At 39.8% G+C, this 20,446-nt stretch overlaps 1 protein-coding gene across 1 annotated transcript in view; it reads left to right on the top strand.

Annotated features, from left to right (window-relative positions):
* hrob (homologous recombination factor with OB-fold) overlaps positions 1-20,446 on the top strand; it is a 58,336-nt gene that overhangs the window by 20,083 nt on the left and 17,807 nt on the right. Inside the window, exons 2-5 of the mRNA XM_080213366.1 lie at positions 2,624-2,674; positions 6,261-7,547; positions 9,879-9,962; positions 17,349-17,489. Of these exons, the coding sequence (XP_080069492.1) occupies positions 2,624-2,674; positions 6,261-7,547; positions 9,879-9,962; positions 17,349-17,489 (1,563 nt within the window). The remainder of the gene's footprint in view (positions 1-2,623; positions 2,675-6,260; positions 7,548-9,878; positions 9,963-17,348; positions 17,490-20,446) is intronic.

The following is a 20,446-nucleotide window of genomic DNA, read 5'->3' as shown; positions in this document are numbered from 1 at the left end:
GAATCCTATTTGGGTTCAGTTACCGTTCTGTGATTTTTACCTAGCCAAGTGAGCTGTTAATATTAAGATGCCAATCTCTAATTATTGATTTGATCCATTTTCTGGAGCACAGATGATTATACAGACTAAATATAATCATTTTAGTAATTGAGTTAGGGCAGATCAGATATTTGATTGATTTTTCCCATACATTCTTGGAATGCAGCAATTCATTTTTTATAATAGCCCCAAGAAATGTACAGTTTTAATGAAATATTAAAGTAAGGAATCTAGAATATTAAACATTCATGCAAGCCAGGGAAAAGATTGAAGGGTAGTTTCAGTGATGTGGATGCTTGGAAAGCAACTAGAAATTAAAGGCTCTCTAAAAGTGAATAAAGTCAAAGGAAGATTATCATTTACTTGAACATGCTTGTTCTGTTGCCACATTGGGATGGTTCATACAATCGACTTGATCAGCAGGGCTACCCTGAGTAAATACAGGAGTGTGCTTTTCAACTGCAGAAGTTGTCAAAGTGAGTTGAATGTGTAGCTAAGGCCAAAGAGGAACGTATCCATCTGAAGATGGGGAAGAGAAAGCATCTCAGTACTGAAGCCAGTGGAATTTATTAACTTTGTCCAAAGATGCTGCAATTTTTGGAGGGGCTGTTAAGAGCCATTTGGGTCACCAATACCCTTTCGGGAAGCAAATCTGCCATCCTTACCTCGTCTGGCCTATGTGTGACTGAAAGTCCACAGCATTGGATTATTGCAATAATTGGAGATTGGCATCTTTATGCTCTCTACATTATATTCAGTTCAAGAGAAATTGGGTCAGTATTTATTGCCCAAATCAGAAATGTCCACATCCCTTGAATGAACAGAGAAAAATGGGGTTGGGAAGATGCTGAATCGATCAGTTGCCTGAGTATCCAAATCAAATTGTTTGTATTCAAACAAACAAAGAGGGAGGGAACTAGTTGCTCCTTTTAGGACCTGGGTTCAAATCTTACTCATAGAAAGGAAATCTGTTGGCCTTAAGGGTACTGTGTGAAGGGAATTGTCTCAGTTGGGTCCAAATAGGTACTTTTGGTCAGAGAAATCACAGGTCGGCTGTTGGTGAGAGTGTTGGGCATTTGAAAGAGCATATCTTGATTTTGGTGGGGTGGGGTAGGGAACGTGGAGAGACCTTTGCATGTGATTGCTATATTTGACTTGGGATTCCTGAAGTGGCAAGTGCACCATTCTGCGCAATTGATATTCCTCATCTTGATGGGCACATCGTTTTCAAAAAAGTGAAACCTTTTCCAGTGCTTGAAGATAATTGAACAAAAACTTTGAGGCATCAGTCTAATGTCACAATCTTTTGTTTCACCTTAAAGGTCTCTCCATGCTAAGAGTACAGAAAAGAGTTACCAGGATGTTGCCTGGTATGGAGGGCATTAGCTATGAGGAGAGGTTGGAGAAACTTGGTTTGTTCTCACTGGAACGACAGAGGTTGAGGGGCGATCTGATAGAAGTCCACAAGATTGAGAGGCATGGACAGAGTGGATAGTCAGGAGCTTTTTCCCAGGGTGGAAGAGTCAGTTACTAGGGGACACAAGTTTAAGGTCAAGGGGCAAGGTTTAAAGGAGATGTATGAGGCAGATTTTTTACAGAAGAGTGGGTGCCTGGAACTCGTTGCCGGGGAGGTAGTGGAAGCACATATGGTAGTGACTTTTAAGGAATGTCTTGACAAATACATGAATAGGTTGGGAATAGAGGGATATTCTTCCTGGAAAGGTAGGGGGTTTTAGTTCAGTTGGGCAGCATGATCGGTGCAGATTTGGAGGGCCGAAGGTCCTGTTTCTGTGCTGTAATGTTCCTTGTTGCATTCCACAGACAATACCACGTAGTCCCAGCTGTAAAGGAGACCTTGTATTACATCATCACAACACAAATCTCTGGAACATTGCTAGTCATTATTTTCTTGTTTAGATAAAAGTTTATTCCTTCCTTCCTTTTTTCCCTCAAGTCATCAACCAGCCAAATAATATTTAATTAATTTCATTAATTTTTATCTTAAGTCTTTGGTGAATCTTTAAAAGCTCCAATTTTGAACTCAATTTTAACATTCTAGTGGTCAATTGATATTGCTGTTGGTAATCAGTGGCCTTCATCCACAAACATCCATTGTGAGCATTCTTTACACATAAATCTGGATAGGTTGAATGAGGAATGTATTTTCCTTTGTCTCTTATCATTATGCACCAGCAAAATGATATAATCTGATTTAAGTTTTTGATTGTATGTGAACATGGTAAATAATGAATTATTGATTGAATCTTGTTTTAGAATAGAAACACTAATTGGGTGAAAGGAGTGAGGTTATTTCATTGAGATAATCTGTTAAATTTGGCCTTCTTCGTTTCTTGGCCAATTTTTACAGTCATGAGGCCTATAAATAAAAATTGAAACTCTGTTCATTGCTTTAAAAACCTTTTTAAAACATGTTCAGCAACTTTTATTTGAATGTTTGTTTTTACCATAATTTTTAGGGATTGTACAAAATGGATGAGCAGAAAGGGTTGAGTTTTAATGCAGGTTCTTTTTTGACTACAATATTGCATTGAAGTTTTTGAATTTACCTTTATTTTCCTTCAAGGCTTGCAGTTTCCAGAAGCTGTTTTCTGTTGGTGAAGAGTTTGATGATGATGTAAGTGCTGTTCCGTGTTATTGATGTTGCAATATATTGATTTATGAAACTATTCCATTTCTGTTTTGACATTCATTCTCTTTATGACACATTAAAAGAAACTGGCCTTCCACTACTTTCAGAATAACTTTTTCTGTTAGAGTCTGAATGTGCTTCTTTTATGCCAGAAAATGAGACTTAACCTGTGATTTGATTTATTATTGTAACATGCAAAAACCCAGCTTGCAGGTGCAGCAGGTGGTCAGGAAGGCAAATGGGATGCTGGCCTTCAAAGCAAGGGGGATTGAATATAAAAGTAGGGAGGTCTTGCTGCGGCTGTATAGGGCATTGGTGAGGCCGCAGCTGGAGTACCGTGTGCAGTTTTGGGCGCTGTACTTACGCAAGGATATTTTGGCCTTGGAGGGAGTGCAGAGGAGGTTTACTAGGGTGATGCCGGAGTTGAGGGGGTTGAGCTATGAGGAGAGGCTGAATAAACTAGGCTTGTACTCGTTAGAGTTTAGAAGAATGAGGGGAGATCTCATTGAGACGTATATGATGATGAATGGGACGGATAGGATAGAGGTGGAGAGACTCTTCCCGCTCAGAAAGGACAGTAGGACTAGGGGGCACAGCCTCAAGATAAAGGGGGGGCGGTTTAGAATGGAGTTGAGGAAGAACTTCGGCACTCAAAGGGTGGTGAATCTCTGGAATTCTCTGCCCGTTGAAGTGGTGGAGGCTACCTCGCTAAATATTTTTAAGGTGCGGGTTGATGGGTTTTTGATAAGAGAGGGGATTAAGGGTTATGGGGAGAGGGCGGGAATGTGGAACTGAGCAGCGACAGATCAGCCATGATCTTATTGAATGGCGGGGCAGGCTCGAAGGGCTAGATGGCCTACTCCTGCTCTTATTTCTTATGTTCTTATGTATTGGGAAACAGTGAAAAATATTTTGTTGCGTGCTATACAGTTAAAACATACCAGAATGCATAGGAGAGAAGCAAAGGAGAGGGTGGAAAATATAGTGTTGCAGTTAGAGATAGGGTGTAGAGCAAGATTAGCTTAACATTTGGCAGGTCCATTCAAATGTCTGACGGCAGCAGAGAAGAAGCTATTCTTGAGTCAGTTGGTACACGATCTCAGACATTGTATCTTTTTTTTCTGACGGAACGAAGTGGTAGAGAGTACATTCGGGGTGCATGAGTCCCTGATTGTGCTGGCTGCTTTTTCTAGGCAGCAGGAAATGTAGATGGAGTCAATGGAAGGGAGACTGTTTTGAGTGATGGACTGAGCTATGTTCACAACCCTTTGTAGTTTCTTGTGGTCTTGGTCAGAGGAGGAGCCATACCAAGCTGTGATACATCCAGAAAGGATGCTTTCTATGGTGCATCTGTAAAAATTGTAAGAGCCTTATGGACATGCCAAATTTTCTTAACCTCCTGAGAAAGTGGAGATGTTGGTGGGCTTTCTTAAATATAGCATCGGCATGGAGGGACCAGGACAGGTTGTTGATGATCTGAACATCTAGAAACATGAAGCTCTTGACCATTTCCATTTCATCACCATTGATGTAAACAAGGGCGTGACCACCACTATGTTTCCTGAAGTTGATGACTACCTCCTTTGTTTTACTGACATTGATGGAGAGATTATTGTCATCACACAATTTCATCAGATTTCTTATCTTTTTCTTGTGTTCCATCTCATCGTTGTTTGAGACCTGACCCACTACGGTGGTGTCATCAGCAAAGTCGAAAATGGAGTTGGAGTGGAATTTGGCCACCCATACCAATTGTCCGATGCACATTTTCAAACTTTGTGCTATGTGTTATCTATTTAACCATGCGGTTGTCCTGTCGTTTTGCAGCCATGTTGGGTTCTGCACTGACCACCTTAGTTTTTTTTTGTGTTTGGGACTTTGCAGTGCCTGAATGTCTGGGCGTTTTGGAAGTATCTTACATCAGTATACTTTAAAATTGGTTCTTGCTGATGACGGCAGACCAAAATTTGGACATGGATTCCAGAAAGAGAGAATGTTTTTCTGCTGGTAAAATAAATGAACATTTCTGAAAAATGGATCAACCTGCACGTTTACTATGGATTTCTCAGTTTGGAGAAAGCTGACCCTGACTGAGTCTGTTCCATCATTCTATGAACCAAATGGCCTACACCTATGTCTTATGAGCAAAAAGTTACAAAAAAAGAGAGAAACTCTCAAATACTTTTGAATCATCATTCTGATTTATAATACAGTAGAATTATCAGCAACTAAAAGAAAATAATTTGCTAAACTCATTAGATTTTTCAATTTTGATATTCAGAAGAATAGGGAGAAACTATTCAAATCACACCACATTTCATCTGCAGTTAACACAAAGGAGAACTGCTGCAGAATATGAGAAGTAATAAACTTGCAAAATGAGTGTGTGGCAAATAAACATTGAAAAGGACTACGCATGTGAGGGAGTATATTTTGTTAGGAAGAAGAAGGTCACATCTTGAAAAATAGTGTTTAAATGGAGTAATGGAATTGCGAACTGAGAGTACAGATGTACAAATTACTAATGGTAATAATCTAGGTTAATAAAAGGTGAAGTTGTACCCTTTATTTCTAAATGGATAGAATTGAAAAGCATGGAAAGTACGTTAAACTTAAGAACAGTTCTGGTGCCATTCTGGTCTTCGTTTAATAGGAAGGACACAGAGTCATTAGAGAAGCTACAAAAATCATATATTGGAATTATATCACTCTTGAAAGGAAATTATCAGAAGAGATTGAACAGGCTGAATTGGCTATTCTTAGAAAATAGAAAATGAAGGGGTGACCTGTAGAGGTATTCAAGATTCATGAAAAGGTTGGATAGGGGAGGTGTGGAGAAAGTATTTCCAGTTGTGATGAAGACCAAACCTGTGAACCATAAATATAAATCCAATAGGGAATTCAGGAGAAACTTCTTTTGCCCAAACCTGGTTGGAATGTGGAAGTTGCCACTGCAAGAAGCAGTTGAAATTAATAGCCTAGATCATTTAAAAGGAGAGCTAGAAGAGTGTGAAAGAATAGAGTATGTTATTGGAAGCAAAAAAAATGTTGGGAGGAGACTTATGTGGAGCATAAACATCAGCGTGGATTTATTGCGTTGAATGATATTTTGGTGATATTCTGTGATATTGTCTATTGTCCATGAAGGAAGTGAAAGGCCAGTGTTCTGACTTAAACCCTGGTCCTTGCCCTGAAGTGGGTGGGAGAATAAAGTAATGTGATCATTGTTTTTATAGTTAACTTCTTTTGATTGGAAGGCTTAAGACTTTAAATGCTAAGTAAGTGATAGTATTTATCAAGTTTAATTTCCCATTTAATTTTATTTTGTCAGTTGGATTTTAATTTCTGTAGCCCAAATAGTTGGAGTCAATAGTTGGCTCTTAATTAAAACAAAATTATTTTGAATAAAAAGTCTCAAAATGACCTTTAAGTTTTTTTGAAAAGTGAATAGTTTAATTATTTGCAATTTAAATTATTTGAAGATTAACTTGTGTATTCAAATTTTGCAGTATCAAATTTGCGATATTGAACTCAATTATATGCAACTTTTTTTTTAATCCACTGTGGACAGGATTTATTATCGGCCGCATTGGATGTTGAAAACTCAACTGTCAGCTCACCTGGAATAGATCCTAGTGTTGGATTAAGACCCATTGCTTCAGTTCTCAGGACACCGGCTAGTTCATGTTATGAACCCAAAAGCTTGCCACGTAGCACATTGGCAATACCTCTGACCCAATCAGAATATCCAAAGAAAGTGTTGACCAACAATAACCCTACAAGAAAAACATTGGCAGCATCAATAGATGCCTCGTTAAAATCATTAACATGGTTAAACAACCCAAGTCAGAAGAAGAACTCAATACCTGACTTCAAATTTGTTAATAATGCCCAACAGAAGAACACTGAAGTTGGCTCAAGTGAAGAAATTGATGATATATTATGGTCTAGTTGTGAAGAGTGGAATGAGTCTGCAAATGTACATAATTCAGAGACCAAGAGTCCAATTTTTGGTGAAAATAGAGTTTTAACTTCTAGAGTTGTTCCTTCTCCAATATCTCCTGGAGCTGATAATGGAATAATATCAGCAAAATTGCCACGGCATGAGAAAGCAGATGATGGCAAGTGTGAAAATTCCAAAGTGACTGTCACTTGTAAGAACATTCGATCATCGTGTGGAATAAATGATTCTGAGGATGCAAGCAAATCTTTCAAACTCAATCAATCATCATCTGGATTCAACCAGTGTCCAACAACTTTGAGCACTTCTAATGCTAATGGTGTTGCAAAGAAAGGAACCAAGAATTTCCCTGGTCAGATAGCTGAAAACTGTGGTTACAGTCCTTCACTGTTAAATGCTGTGCCGAGGGCAGAATCGTGTAGTCCCACTCCAACCAACGTTATTAGACCAAGAAAAGAATTATTAACACCAGTGTCACAAAATAATTTAAGCAAAAGCATGGTAGGTTTAAGCCCGTGTAAGTTTGTGTCTCCAAATCTGAAGTCTCAATTCGCACACCAGCAAACGAGCTCCACTGCCTTGAGGAACTGTCCAAATCCAATGCTCCTGAGACCAAGGACACCTCTTCAGAACTCTAGACCCTCTAATGGAGACACCAGAAGACCAATTAGGCCTGCCAGTGAACCTCGAACATTAATGTGTGCTATAGAAAGCCCATCAACTGCTGAAGGAGCTCCGTATTCACCAGCAACTAGTTCGAGTTGTCTGGGAACCCCTGTTACCAATCACTTGATTCAGTTGGTATCAGCTGCTAATCGGACACCAGAAGCTGTAAAATTGGACAGGCCACGACCAAAAAGACGCTTTCCTGGACCTGCTGGAATTCTTCCACAACAGGTATGATGGCAGATACTGTTTCAGTAATTATTCAGTTCTTTTGATTTGTTATGTCTCATCACTCCCAAATCAAAATTCCTGTGCTGCGCTACAGTGATGAATACCATCTGAATAAGAAAATGATGAAATGATATTGGCTGATCCTTTCACAGTAGTTGCTGTAGAGAGTGATCGTAGAATTGTCATAATGGGTTGGTAATCCAGAGGCCTATACAAATACTCTGATGACATGAGATGAAATTTCACCATGGCAAGCTAGCTCAGTACCATCAGATTGTCATTAAAAATTCATCTGGTTCATTAATGCCCTTCAGGGAAGGAATTCTGCTGCCGTTACCCAGTGTGGTATGCATGTGACAGCACACAAAATACCCAAGTCAGGCAAAATCTTGACATAGTCGTACTCATTTTATCCCTGGGAAGATCCTATTCCATTGGTAGGACAGGTATGAGGGTGCAGCCTTCAGAGCCCTCAACATTGACCCAGATCGCATGGCATCAGGTCAAACATGGACAAAGAAACCCCTTCTGCTGATTACCATTCTCCCTCAATTGACGAATCAGTGCTTCTCTATTTATTTATCAATTAGTCAGAAGTGGGTTTACATTCACACTGAAATGAAGTTATTGTGAAAATCCCTAATTGCCACACTCCAGCATCTGTTCAGGAACATTGAGGGAGAATTTAGCATGACCTATGCACCTAAGTAACACGTTTCGGACTGTGGAGGAAACCCAACGCAGACATGGGGAGAACATGCAAACTCCACACAGACAGTGACCCGAGCCCCTGGTGCTGTGAGGCAGCAGCGCTAACCACTGTGCCACTGTGCAGTCTAAGGTGCAGAATGTCTTCTGGGTGGGGGCTTTCCAAGTTCATGAACAAGAGTGACTTTGTAGCACCACTACTGAAGGGCATATCTGTCAGACTGGGCCTGTGGCAGATGGTTAGCAGTAAATGAATAACTAGGGAACGTATATTCATAGCCATCAGAAAAATAATGGGAGGATTAGAGATTTTTTTAATACATAGAATGTTCTGCCAGAAATTGCAAAGCATGAACATTTTTGAAGTGAGGTGGATAATATTTGAACAAAAATTGAAAGACAGTGGAATGTACTGAGAGCTGCCATGGTGTGATGGGCACAATGGCATCCTATGTTATGAATTAATTCTCCTTTCACTTTCATAGAACTCTATCAATAATCTCTGCATTTTTCTTCTCATGACACTAGCAAACTACACACTTGTAAATTAAGATAATTTCTACTATACCTCATGTATTTTGCCTTCATTTGACCTCTGCCCTGACTATCCAGGTGGAAGATTACTTCTTGAGCTTCAAGGTGGAAATCATTTGTCTTTTTTAACTTCATTAATTCTTTCAGCAGTGTCATTAATCTGGTGTGTTTACTTTCATGGTGATGCATTGCTAATTCTTTGTAAATTTTCCATATCCAGCAGTACTGTGCCAAACTGTAGAAACACATCTGTGATTTAGTATTGGTACTGATGCACCATAGAATTATATCTAGTATTAAATCATCTTTAGGCATTACCACAAATGGTTGCCGCACCCATCCTTTAGCCTAGTGTCTTATGACTCAACTTGGAAAGGCAAAATTTAAACATATTGGGTGTCGTATAACGAACTGTGATATCACAAAGCCACCATTCACTTCACAGAAATCTCAAAAATATCTGCAAAAAAGAAGTGGAATGGCTAACTTGTATAATTTAACATCCTGCTCATCCTAGTGCATTACATAGCAAGAAAAATGTCAAAAACACTAGGTAGGGTGATTGCTATGTTCAAAAGCTGATGGCATGCCTGCACCTTGCCCAAAGCTCTCTTTGACAGAGAGGCATTGATGTGCTTAGGCGATTTTAGTATGTGATAATGCTGCGATTGTGAAGTCACTTCTGCTATGTCAAATCAGATATTAAAATGTCATTGATTTCAATACTGAAAGAAAAACGCATATTATGGGAATTATGTGCTTTTAAACAAAATAATGAGCAAAATTGAACATTCTTAAGATGTCATTCCATGGTCTATATTTAAGTACTTGAATGTGTATCCTTAATATGTCTGCCTGCCTTGGGAAATCATATCAATTCCCTCTAATACATGAATGTGCTCTTGTAATTGTAATTGGATTTCCAAAAGTAAAATGTAGAAACCCCAGGCCTCAGTTTAGCTCATGCACTGATACCACCACAGCTGCTGCATTTTAAACTGATGTCCAAATTGTGAATTGATATATAACTCTCTCTCAACCATCATGTCCTTATCCTGTTATTGATTATTCAACATACTTGTGTTCCAGCATCTTGGTAAAAACCTGGACGATGTCTTAATTTCAGCACCACAGACGCCAACACATGGTGCAGTGCCAAAGCTACGGTCACAGGTAAACCTGCAGGCAGACTTGCGTGTGCATGGCTTAGTATGTGCTCTCATCTTTTAGAAATTTTACAATTAAATTTTCTGTTGCTTACTAAAAAATAATCATTCTATCTTTTTAGGGGTTGAGGATGTAGCTGCCTCAGCCAGCATTTATTGCCCATCCCTAATTGACCTTGAGAATACGGTGGTGAACCACCACCTTGAATATTAACATTCCATGTGGAATGGGCAATTCGGAAGTGTGTTTCAGGATTTTGACCCAGCCACAGTGATGAAACCAAGATATAGTTCCAAGTCAGGATGGGTTTGGCTTGGGGGAAACTTGTAAAGGGTGTATTCCCATCAGTTCCTGTTCTTTTGGATGGTAGCAATTGCAAATGTGGAAGGTGCTAGCGAAGAAGGCCTGATGAGTTGTTGCAGTGCATCTTCTATCAAATGCACATGGCTGCCACTGAGTATTGGCAGTAGAAGGGTGAATGTTGAAGGTGGCTCCTTTGTGCTAAATGGTGTTGAGCTTATTGCATGTTTTTAGAGCAACTCACCCAGGCAAATCGATGGTCAGGCTTTGAGGAGTCAGGAGTTGAGTTACTTGCTACAAATTCCCAGCCTCTGGCCAGGGTGGTGTTAGTGGGAAATTTCATGATGGTATTGCCATTGAATGTCGTGCGGAGATGCTCAGATTCTTGCGTTGTGAACGGCCATTGTCTGACACCTTTGTGATGCAAATGTTACCTATCAGCTCAAGTTTGAATGTTTAGGTTTTTGCTGCATGTGGACAGTAGCTGCTTCAGTACCTGAGGAGTCACAACATTGTGCAATCATCAGCAAATATTCCCATTTTGCACCTTATGATGGAGGGAAGGTCAGGGATCAAACAGCTGAAGTTGGTTGGTCTGAGGGCACTACCCTGAGGCAGTCTTGCAACCATGGAACTGAGATGATTGGCCTTCCACTACTGTTATCCTTTTGTGCTAAGTATGACTCGAGCCAATGGAGGGCTTTCCCCCTGATTTCCATTGACTTCAGTTTCAATTTTTCAAGGCCCCTTGATGTTGCACTCAGTTTCTGGGCTTATGTTTACACCATTTTTTTGAATAGGTGTGTAACGTTTGCAATTCTCCAGTCCCTTAACGCCACCACTGAGACTAATATGACCTGTACCCCGCAATGTCCAATCTCATTTCCCTTGGTGTCTTTGGATGTGTCTTATCCTGTCCTAGTAACTTTTGTTAAGGAAACAAATTATTTTTAAGGGATTTATATTTGTATTGATAAATATTAGAAATAAGGTATAATTTTAAGTGGGCTTATTTGAATGTTTCTGTGCCTTGAAGGTAAAACCTATCAGCTGATCCTGGACAAAAGTGTGGAGATTGGTTAAATTCCAGCTGTTTCTGTTGTACTTCCAGAGGCAACTTGAAGAATAAATAGTAACAGCAGGGGCTCTGCTTAGCAACTTCCCAGAGGAAAAAGCTTTCCTTCATGATTCTATATGAGAGCAGAGCAGTTGGAACCAGTTCTGCGAGAAGTAGTAGTTGATTTAGAAGGCTAGAGGGAGGATATCTCTGGGCTTTACTATACCACAAAGTGATGGTTATCTAAAGAACAGCTAGTTAAGAAAACTTGAGAAATGAAGAGAAGTTCCCAAGAAGTGTGAGGTAAAACAAAGCACTGCTCAATAAAAAGAGAGAACTGAGAGAAAGGCCGAGATGCCAGAAAGACATCTGAAGTGGTTTTCAGATTCATTGTTAAAAGTGGAGTCGAAGCCTTATTCAGTAATGTCATTTGGAAAACCTGGTTTGGATTTTGGAATGCAAACCACCAAGGAAGAACACTATTGTGAGAGATTTAAAAGCGTGTTTTTGGGAGTGGAGTTTGGAAAGTCTCATGTAACAATCATGTCAGGGGAATCTAAGGAAAAATCCAAAGACACTAACTTAACGGAGTGTATTTGACCGCAGCCAATCACTGTCCTGTGACTCGGATCCTCCATGTTTGAACCAGCGTTCCACCCTGGGATCTTCCCGTCCAGTTATAACATCAACTGCAGTCGTAACACTTAGCAATTTTTAAATGCAAACAGTGTTATTCATGGCTCATAGTACTATTTTGTAGGTAACTTTTAATTCTGGGAAGATTAAGGCTTAACTGTAGAAAATGGGATAAATTCAACGAAAACAGCTTGGAGATCATCACACTTAAGATTGGCGCAATATTAACTTAAGGAATTAATGAATAGGAAGGTAAGATCATAAAACAATAGGTGGGTTTACACAGCTGGAGAATCGGAGATGAGGGCTAGAATCGGTGGGCGAGGCTGGCAGAATGGAATTGTCTGTTGGCCTTGGGCAAGATTTTACAAGCCTCACACAAGCGAGGTCATAAAATCCCACCCAAGATGTATACACTGCTTGCAAAGAAATGCAGTGCAGAATTTTGTTTTGGGATTTATTTTAAAGCACTGAGAGCCCTGGAAGGCTACATCATGATAGGGATGGATGGAGCTTAAACTTAGAGTTTCAATTTGTCTGTGTATTGGCCTGATGATCTGCAGAAGGAGAATTACCATACTGAAAAGGTACTACGGTTAACTGGCTCCAGACAGCAAAAATGTTGTTAGCTGGCACTGTACAGTTGGGGATCAGGAATAGTTCTAGGAATAGCTCCATGTAATTGGGGCTGAAGAGAAATCCTGGGGAGCCATGAAAGTGGCAAAAGATCGCTGCTCCATGATGGCAAGTGTTTACACTCAGAAACAACCCTGGAAACATTTATTCTTTGTTGCAGCTGGGGAGATCATAGCTGGTTGAAATCCAGGGGCGTGCCAGCTAGTGAAACTAGCCAGCCATTGAAATTGTGCCAATAAGTAGAGGTTGGAGTGCAGACTCAAATCCAAGAGATTGGAGTTTTTGGAGATGAAATTGAAACCCTGTGAGATGTGCATTTGTTGAATAGTTTAAGTAGGAACGGCTCTGAGGAAATCCAGATGTTTGATCTTTTGAAGTGAAAAATTTGGTGTGTCTCATGAGAGTTTCAAGAAGATTGGTGAATTCACATGTTTAACTGATATCCGGTTGGGTTGCTGAGAAATCCATGGGATCTGCCCTGGTTGCAATTGCTATTTATTGTCCACTGCATTTGACAACAGGTTCCCTGTCAATTCACACATACCCTTAAATTAACCCTGAATGTTGGAATATAAGATAGACATTGTAAATTGTTTTATCTTTTTCATCACGGATGTAAAATTTAGTTGTTCGTTCAAAACCTGTGGAATCTTGTGGTTTTATTCCCTTAGCAAATGTCTTGAATCTCAAACCTTGTCAAACCACAAGGTGTGTTCCTGAATGGAGGGCTGTGACTAGTGGCGCTTCTGAGGGATCAGTACTTGGACCTTTGCTGTTTGTCATATATATAAATGATTTGGAAGAAAGTGTAACTGGTTTGCTTAGTAAGTTTGAAACCGTCACAAAGGTTGGTGGAATTGCGGATAGCCATAAGCACTGTCGAATGATACAGCAGAATATAGATCTGTTGGAAACTTGGGCGGAGAAATGGCAGATCGAGTTTAATCCAGACAACTGTGTGGTAATGCATTTTGGAAAGTTTAATACAGATGGGAAATGTACAGTAAATGGCAAAACCCTTAAGAGTATTGATAGGCAGAGGGATCTGGTTGTACGGGTGCACAGGTCACTGAAAGTGGCAACTCGGATGGAAAAGGTAGTCAAGAAGGCATATGGCACGCTGACTTTCGTTGGCTTGAGCATTGAGTTTAAAAATTGGCAAGTCATATTGCAGTTTTATAGAATCTTAGTTAGGTTGCACTTGGAATATAGTGTTCAATTCTGGTTGCCACACTACGAGAAGGATGTGAAGATTTTGGAGAGGGTGCAGAAAAGATATATCAGGATGTTGCCTGGTATGGAGAGCATCAGCTATGAGGAGAGGTTGGAGAAACATGATTTGTTCTCACTGGAACGACAGAGGTTGAGGGGCGACCTGATCGAAGTCTACAACATTGAGGGGTGTGGACAGAGTGGATAGTCAGAAGCCTTTTTCCCAGGGTGGAAGAGTCAATTATTAGGGGGCATATGTTTATGGTATGAGGGGCAAGGTTTCAAGGAGATGTACAAGGCAATTTTTTTTCACATAGGGTGGTGGGTGCCTGGAACTCATTGCTGGGGGAGGTAATGGAAGCAGATATGGTACTGACTTTTAAGGGACGTCTAGATAAATATGTGAATAGGATGGGAATAGAGGGATATGGTCCGCAGAAAGATTTTTTTTTTGCTTCAGACAGGTAACATGGTCAATGCAGACTTGGAGGGCTAAAGGGCCTGTTCCTGTGCGGTAATTTTCTTTCTTTAGCCTGTTATTGTTCCTTTGACCAGATCTTACCAAAAACTTAAGAATCCAGTCTAGGATCCAAACAGCCTATCCCCTAACTTCTCCATATCAATTCTAAACCTTTCAAGTCATAAATTATCTTCTTTCATCTTGATCTGCACAACATCTTCCTTGTTAAAGACAGATGCAAAGGTTTAATACTTCAGCCATGCCTCTATCCTTCTTTGTGTGAATCTCCTTTTTTTTTTTGGCCCCTAATCAACTCCACTGCTTTTATTGTTTTACCAATCTTCTTGAAACTTTTATGAAGGACTCCAAATCTCTTGGTATTAAATGCCGAGAGAAGATTTTTGGATTTCTTTTGTTAATTGTCAATCTCTTTTCATACCCTCTCTTTGTTTCCCTTATTTGCTTTCTTTCTCAATTCTTCTCCTTTTTGTGGCCAGCCCGGTTCTCCATTGTATTATCTACCTGACAACTAACATAAGCACGCTTTTTTCTAAAGTTTTGTCATCTTGGCAAATCTGGAAATGTTTTCTCTACCTTTCCATTTCATGGGAATATACCTCAACTATGTCTGAACTAAGTATTGAAAGTTGGCCTGTTGTCAGCTTCAGTTTTGCCTGCCAGTTTTTGGTTCCAGTATCTGGATCAGATGCATTCTTAACCCGTTGAATTTGGCTTTCCTCCAGTCTATTATTCTTACTCTGCAATGTTCCTTGCCCTTTTCCGCAGTCAACTTAAATCTTGTGCCGCAATGATCATTGTCCCTCCCCTAAATGTTCCCCCTCCTGACTTTTGATACTTAGACTATCTCATTTTCAAGAGCCAAGTCAATCAATACCTATTTCTCGTTAGGCTGGAAGCACACTGCTGTAGAAAATTATTCTGAATGCACACTGGGATAACTTGTACCCATTTTCCCTTTAAACTATTCCAATATATATTCAAATAATTGAACTCTCCCATTTTAACTACTCTACAATTCTTGCACCTCACTTTAAAAAATCCTTGCAAACCTGTTCCCCAACAGCTTTTCCACTAGTTGGTGGTCTGTAGACTATACAGCAAGTAATATAATTCCACATTTTTGTTCCATGAGTCTAGCCAAATAGATTCTGTCCCTGATGCCTCTGGGATATACTTGCTTACACTCTCTCTCTCTCTCTCTCTCTCTCTCACTATTGCACTGCAATATTCACCTTAATCAATAGTGTATCCTCCACCCCCCTCCGTTTCTTCTCCTTTTTCTTCAACACCTTGTATCTTGGAATATTTAATGCCTTGCACGACCCTGTATCAGCCAGGTCTCCCTTATTGCCACAGTGTTATATTTCCACGTGATTATATCTGCTCTTCCAATTTTATTCATCATGCTGCATACACCCATGATGGCTCCAATTTAGACTTTATTGCTTTCCCCCCATTCTGGACTTGCCTAATAGAACTTAACTAGTTATTACAACTTGATTATTTCCTACTCTAGTGCTATCTGTTTTGAGTATTTTGTGCACTTGGTATTCCAGTCTAGTATTATCGTCTAGTTTCCACACAATCAATGTTAAACCTGCCACAGGTAGTACTAGAGAATTGCCCCATAGGGAAATTGGTCACGGCTCTGAGAGGACCCATTAAGGTCCCATCATCCTCGAGATGGTCTCTATCCCGTGAACCTCAAGCCTTTCCACCATCTTTCCAGCTCTGCATTCATCTGCTTTAACCTCTATGTAGTGATATAAGTAATATGGAGATGACTATTGAAATCCTTTGCTTGCTAATTGCCAGCATAGCCTCCTAAATTCCAACTTCAGTGCTGCATCCCTCTTTCTACCTATATTTTTGGCACTGGTGTGGACCACAACTGTTGGCTGTTCACCTTGCCTCCTTTTTTAATTGAAAATTTTAATTGCCCAGTTCTCTGACTAACTCCACTTTATAGAAAGGGAAACAAAGCAATAATACTCACCGACCAATCATCTCACAGCCTTCCCATGACGGTTTGATTTTTTTGCTCTCTCGTTTTCACATTCCAGCATTCCTAGGTCTGCTCCAGCTCCCAAACTGTGTCCTTGGATACATTCAAACAATGATCATGCAACCAAGGTCGAGTTTTATGTGCCTTATCATATAACCCTCTCTTTCTCTCACTTCCACACCCCCTCCCTTTCCAACATCCTTGACAGCAACAGACTATGTGAGTTAAATGTTGACGGTCATAGTTTCCTAATTTTGAAATCTTCTCTTGCGAAAGGTGCTTTTTGTATAAGTAGGCTACAGTGCATCAAGGACTGGATAACTGACCAATGTGGGATTGACTTTTAACACTTTAGGTAATCAGCAACAATTCTTTTATTGAGTGGCTTCATATTGCTCTTGCATTGAGCAAACACCCATATCGGTGCTAGCATAAGGTGCAGTTTGCAGCGCAAATGGTAGATTGATCCTATCTGTGAAACAAAATATGCAAAACTCTTGAGGCTGCAGAATGCACAGGAGAGAGATGAGTGGTGCCGAGCTATATTTTTGCTTCACTGGCAGTAGCCTTGAATGTAAGTTAGGCAGGAGTAGGTGATGAATTAATTGTAAGTATTTGACCTTCGTAATTCCTGAAAATTGTTTACCAGGAAAAGTATGAACGCTTTACTGCAAGTCATACTTAGTGTTATGATTTTGCTTTCAAAGCTGCATCCATTACATTGTGTGACTGCTACTGATATTTCTGTATCGGTTGAGAAATTGCATTTTTATTCTTGATTTATTTTCATTCATCCTTCTTTCTCTTAACTATATTCTTCCCTTGAGGTGAATATATATTCTACAAGTTCAGTGTGTGAATTCTTGCTGTAATATTAAAGATTGATGAGCTGGCAAGGGAGTTCAAAGAAAACACTGAGCGGGACTACTGGAAGCACAAACAGGGATTAGAATTTAGTTCAGATTTTTCTGTTGTCTCATCTAATTTATTGAATGTGAAAATTGCTATTTTGTATTTGGCAATGTTGTTTCACCTGAGCATAATTCTTTGATTTTTTGCATTGAGGAGGTTCCTAGTTCGCAACAATCTGTTGAAGATGACTTTGGGAAAGGCTCGTGGGCCGCCATGAAAGCAGAGCTAAGACTGGATGAGGAAGACGCTAACTGTTTCCTTCGAAGCTATAGCATTGTCATGGTTCTACGAAAGGTATGCTTTACGATAATAGTTGCAGTCTTGGCATTCTATCTAGCCTTTCACCTTTTTCACAGCTTGTTCTCCTTGGTATCCTCGTTGTTAGGTACAGTAGTAGAGTGAGCTATGTTCCCAATCTGGTAATGAAGAGGGCTGAACGAAGAATCCTGAGAATCAAATCCACTATGGAGGTTCATAAATTTGAATTCAATTTATTAAGTAGATCTGGAATAAAAACCTAACAGCTGTAATGGTTCACAAATGTCATTGCAAGAAGGAATCTTGTCCGTTTTTAGCCAGTTTTGTCCATATGTGACTCCAGACCAACAGCAATGTAGCTGCCTTCTAATTGCCCTTTGAAGTGGCTTAGCAAGCCACTCAGTTTTATCAAACTGCTGCCTAAAAATTTAGAATGGCAGAGACCTACAACACAGGTGGAGGCCATTCAGCCCATTTTTCCTGCATCCCTCTGAAGAGTAGTCGTGTTTAGATGCATATTTCTGCTTTTTATTTGTCAACAGTTGAAGGCACTGGATATCCCAAAGCCTAGGTATGATCCCAAAGGCTATAAGCCAGTGTGGAATTCTGCCAATAATAATGAAAACTTGTGCTCCATAACCAGCCACGCCCCTAGCCAAGTTGTTCCAGAGCAGCTACAACATTGGCATCAATGTGGCAATGTGAAAAATTGTCCAGGTAGGTCCTATCCACAAAAACAAGACGGATTACCACATCAGTCTACCTTCGATCATCAGCAAAATGATGGAAGGGGCCATTGATGCTGCTACCAGATGCCACATATTAACCAATTGCTGTCTGTTATTCAGTTTGGGTTCCTCCAGAACCACTCAGCTCTTGACCTCATTGTACCCTTGGTCCAAACATGGAACTCAGAGATGAGAGTGACTGTCCTTGACATCAGCACTGAAGTCAGTTGGTTGGTATGGGAAAACTCACCACCAGCTGGAGTCATAACTGGTATAAAAGAAAATGGTTATTGGAGGTAAATCTTCTCAGTCCTGGGACATCACTGCAGGAATTCCTTTGGATAGAGTGTTGTGCCCAACCATCTTCAGTTGGTACATTAATGACCTTCCCTCCATTATCAAGATCTTCAACAAGAGAGGATCTGGAATTGTCATTGCACAAACTCCCACTATCATTCCAGATAGTGAGGTTCTGCAGAAAAAATTTTCCTCATCTCTCCTCTAGATTGTTTCAAATGGTTTTAAATCTATGACCGTCTAGTTATTGATCCACTACCCGAGAGAAGTATTTTCCCAATTTACTTTGCCAAAGTTCTTCATCTTAAACATAATGTTCTCAATTGCAAAGAGAACAGTTCTAACTTTCCCAATCTTTCCTCATCACTGCAGTTCCTCATTCTTGATAATATCCTGTTTCTAATACCTTCGCATTTTTCCTGAAGTTGATGCCCAGAATTGTCTACTTTGCTCCAGTTGAGCAATGGGTTATATCATTCTATCGTGATTTCTTTGTTTTTAATATACTATATCTCTGATTTATAACCCCAAATATTCCATTGCTCTTTTAGCCACTTTAAGGGTTTGTAAACACAAACATCAAGGTGTCTGTTCACTTACACTTTTCAAACTGATGCCATTTATGGTGTACTGTCTTTCTAAGTACTCATCAGCTCTAAGTGCATCATCTCACACACACTGAACTCAATCTGCCATGTTTCTGAACATTTCACCCTCCTGTCATGTTCCTGAAGCCTATAACTATCCTCGCTCTAATCCACGACCTTGCCAAGTTTCATTTCATTGGTGGCATTTGTAATGCTGTTTCCTGTACCTAACTCAAGACTTTTTTATCAAATTTTAAGCGCACAAGAACCACAATTGACCCTTGGGAAACAGCACTGAGAAATATCCATCCATCCATCTCTCTTTGCTTCTGTTACTGAGCCAATTTTGTATACATATCACCAGTTCTTCCAATAGTATCGGTTTCCATCTTATTAAGCCTCCTCTATAGCAGTTTGTCAAATGCTTTCCAAAAGTGTGAAATATCTGTACTACCTTGATCAACCTTCTGTTACCTCAATTCATCAAATTAATCAGACATGTTTACCTTATAGAAATCCATCTGGCTCTCCTAGGTTGACGTTGCATCTCCAAATAAAAGTTTATTTTTATCCTGATATGTGGTAAGAACTTACCATTGTAAGTCTGACTGACCTTTTGTTTCCTGGTTTATCACTTTCTTGAACAGTGGTAACACGTTAGCAACCTCTAGTCTTCTGGCACAATTCCTGCAGTAAACAAGGATTGAAAGAATGTGACCTATGCATGTCTTATTTCTAGCTTTTTGCTGTTTTCAACAATCTAGGGTGCGTCCTATTTGGACCAGGTGACTTACACTTTTTCAATATTTCCTTTAGTCCATCTCTGTCTATTATTGACTTCTTAGTAGCTTATTTTTAATGTAACCTTCACATCAACTGCTTCCTTTGTGAAAACAAATGCAAAGTACTCCTGTCTTAGCAAACTATTTACACTTTTATGTTTTTGCTTTTAATGTTATGTTGCTTGCTAATTTTTCCTTTGAATCCTGTTTTTGTCTCAATATTAACTTCTTTTCCAGTTTCTTCCTCATACTTTGCATAATCTTCCTGGATGTTAACTAAATCTTCCTCCTGACGTTTGTCATCAATCTCCTTTTCTTCTTGCACATATCCTAATTTGCAGCAAATCCAGTTCTCCTAAGACCCCTTTGCTTGCTGACGTACATTGACACCTTTTGAGTTGGTTTTAAAATTCACATCCTTGTTTTCAAATCGCTCCATGTCTTCATACACGTGTGGTAGTCCCACAAACCTCCAAAATATCTGCAGACCTCTGATTCTTCCCTTTTTTCTCCCAAATTTGATTGCTCCACCACTGATGGCTGTGCCTTCTATTGCTTTTGCCCCAAGTTCTTGAATACATTCCCTACACCACCTCCTC

This window comes from Carcharhinus amblyrhynchos, chromosome 27 (genome assembly GCF_965287045.1).
Source record: "Carcharhinus amblyrhynchos chromosome 27, sCarAmb.v2.hapA, whole genome shotgun sequence".
NCBI lineage: Eukaryota > Metazoa > Chordata > Chondrichthyes > Carcharhiniformes > Carcharhinidae > Carcharhinus > Carcharhinus amblyrhynchos.
The sequence above is the reverse complement of the archived record's forward strand: the minus strand, read 5'-3'. Positions and strand labels throughout refer to the sequence as shown.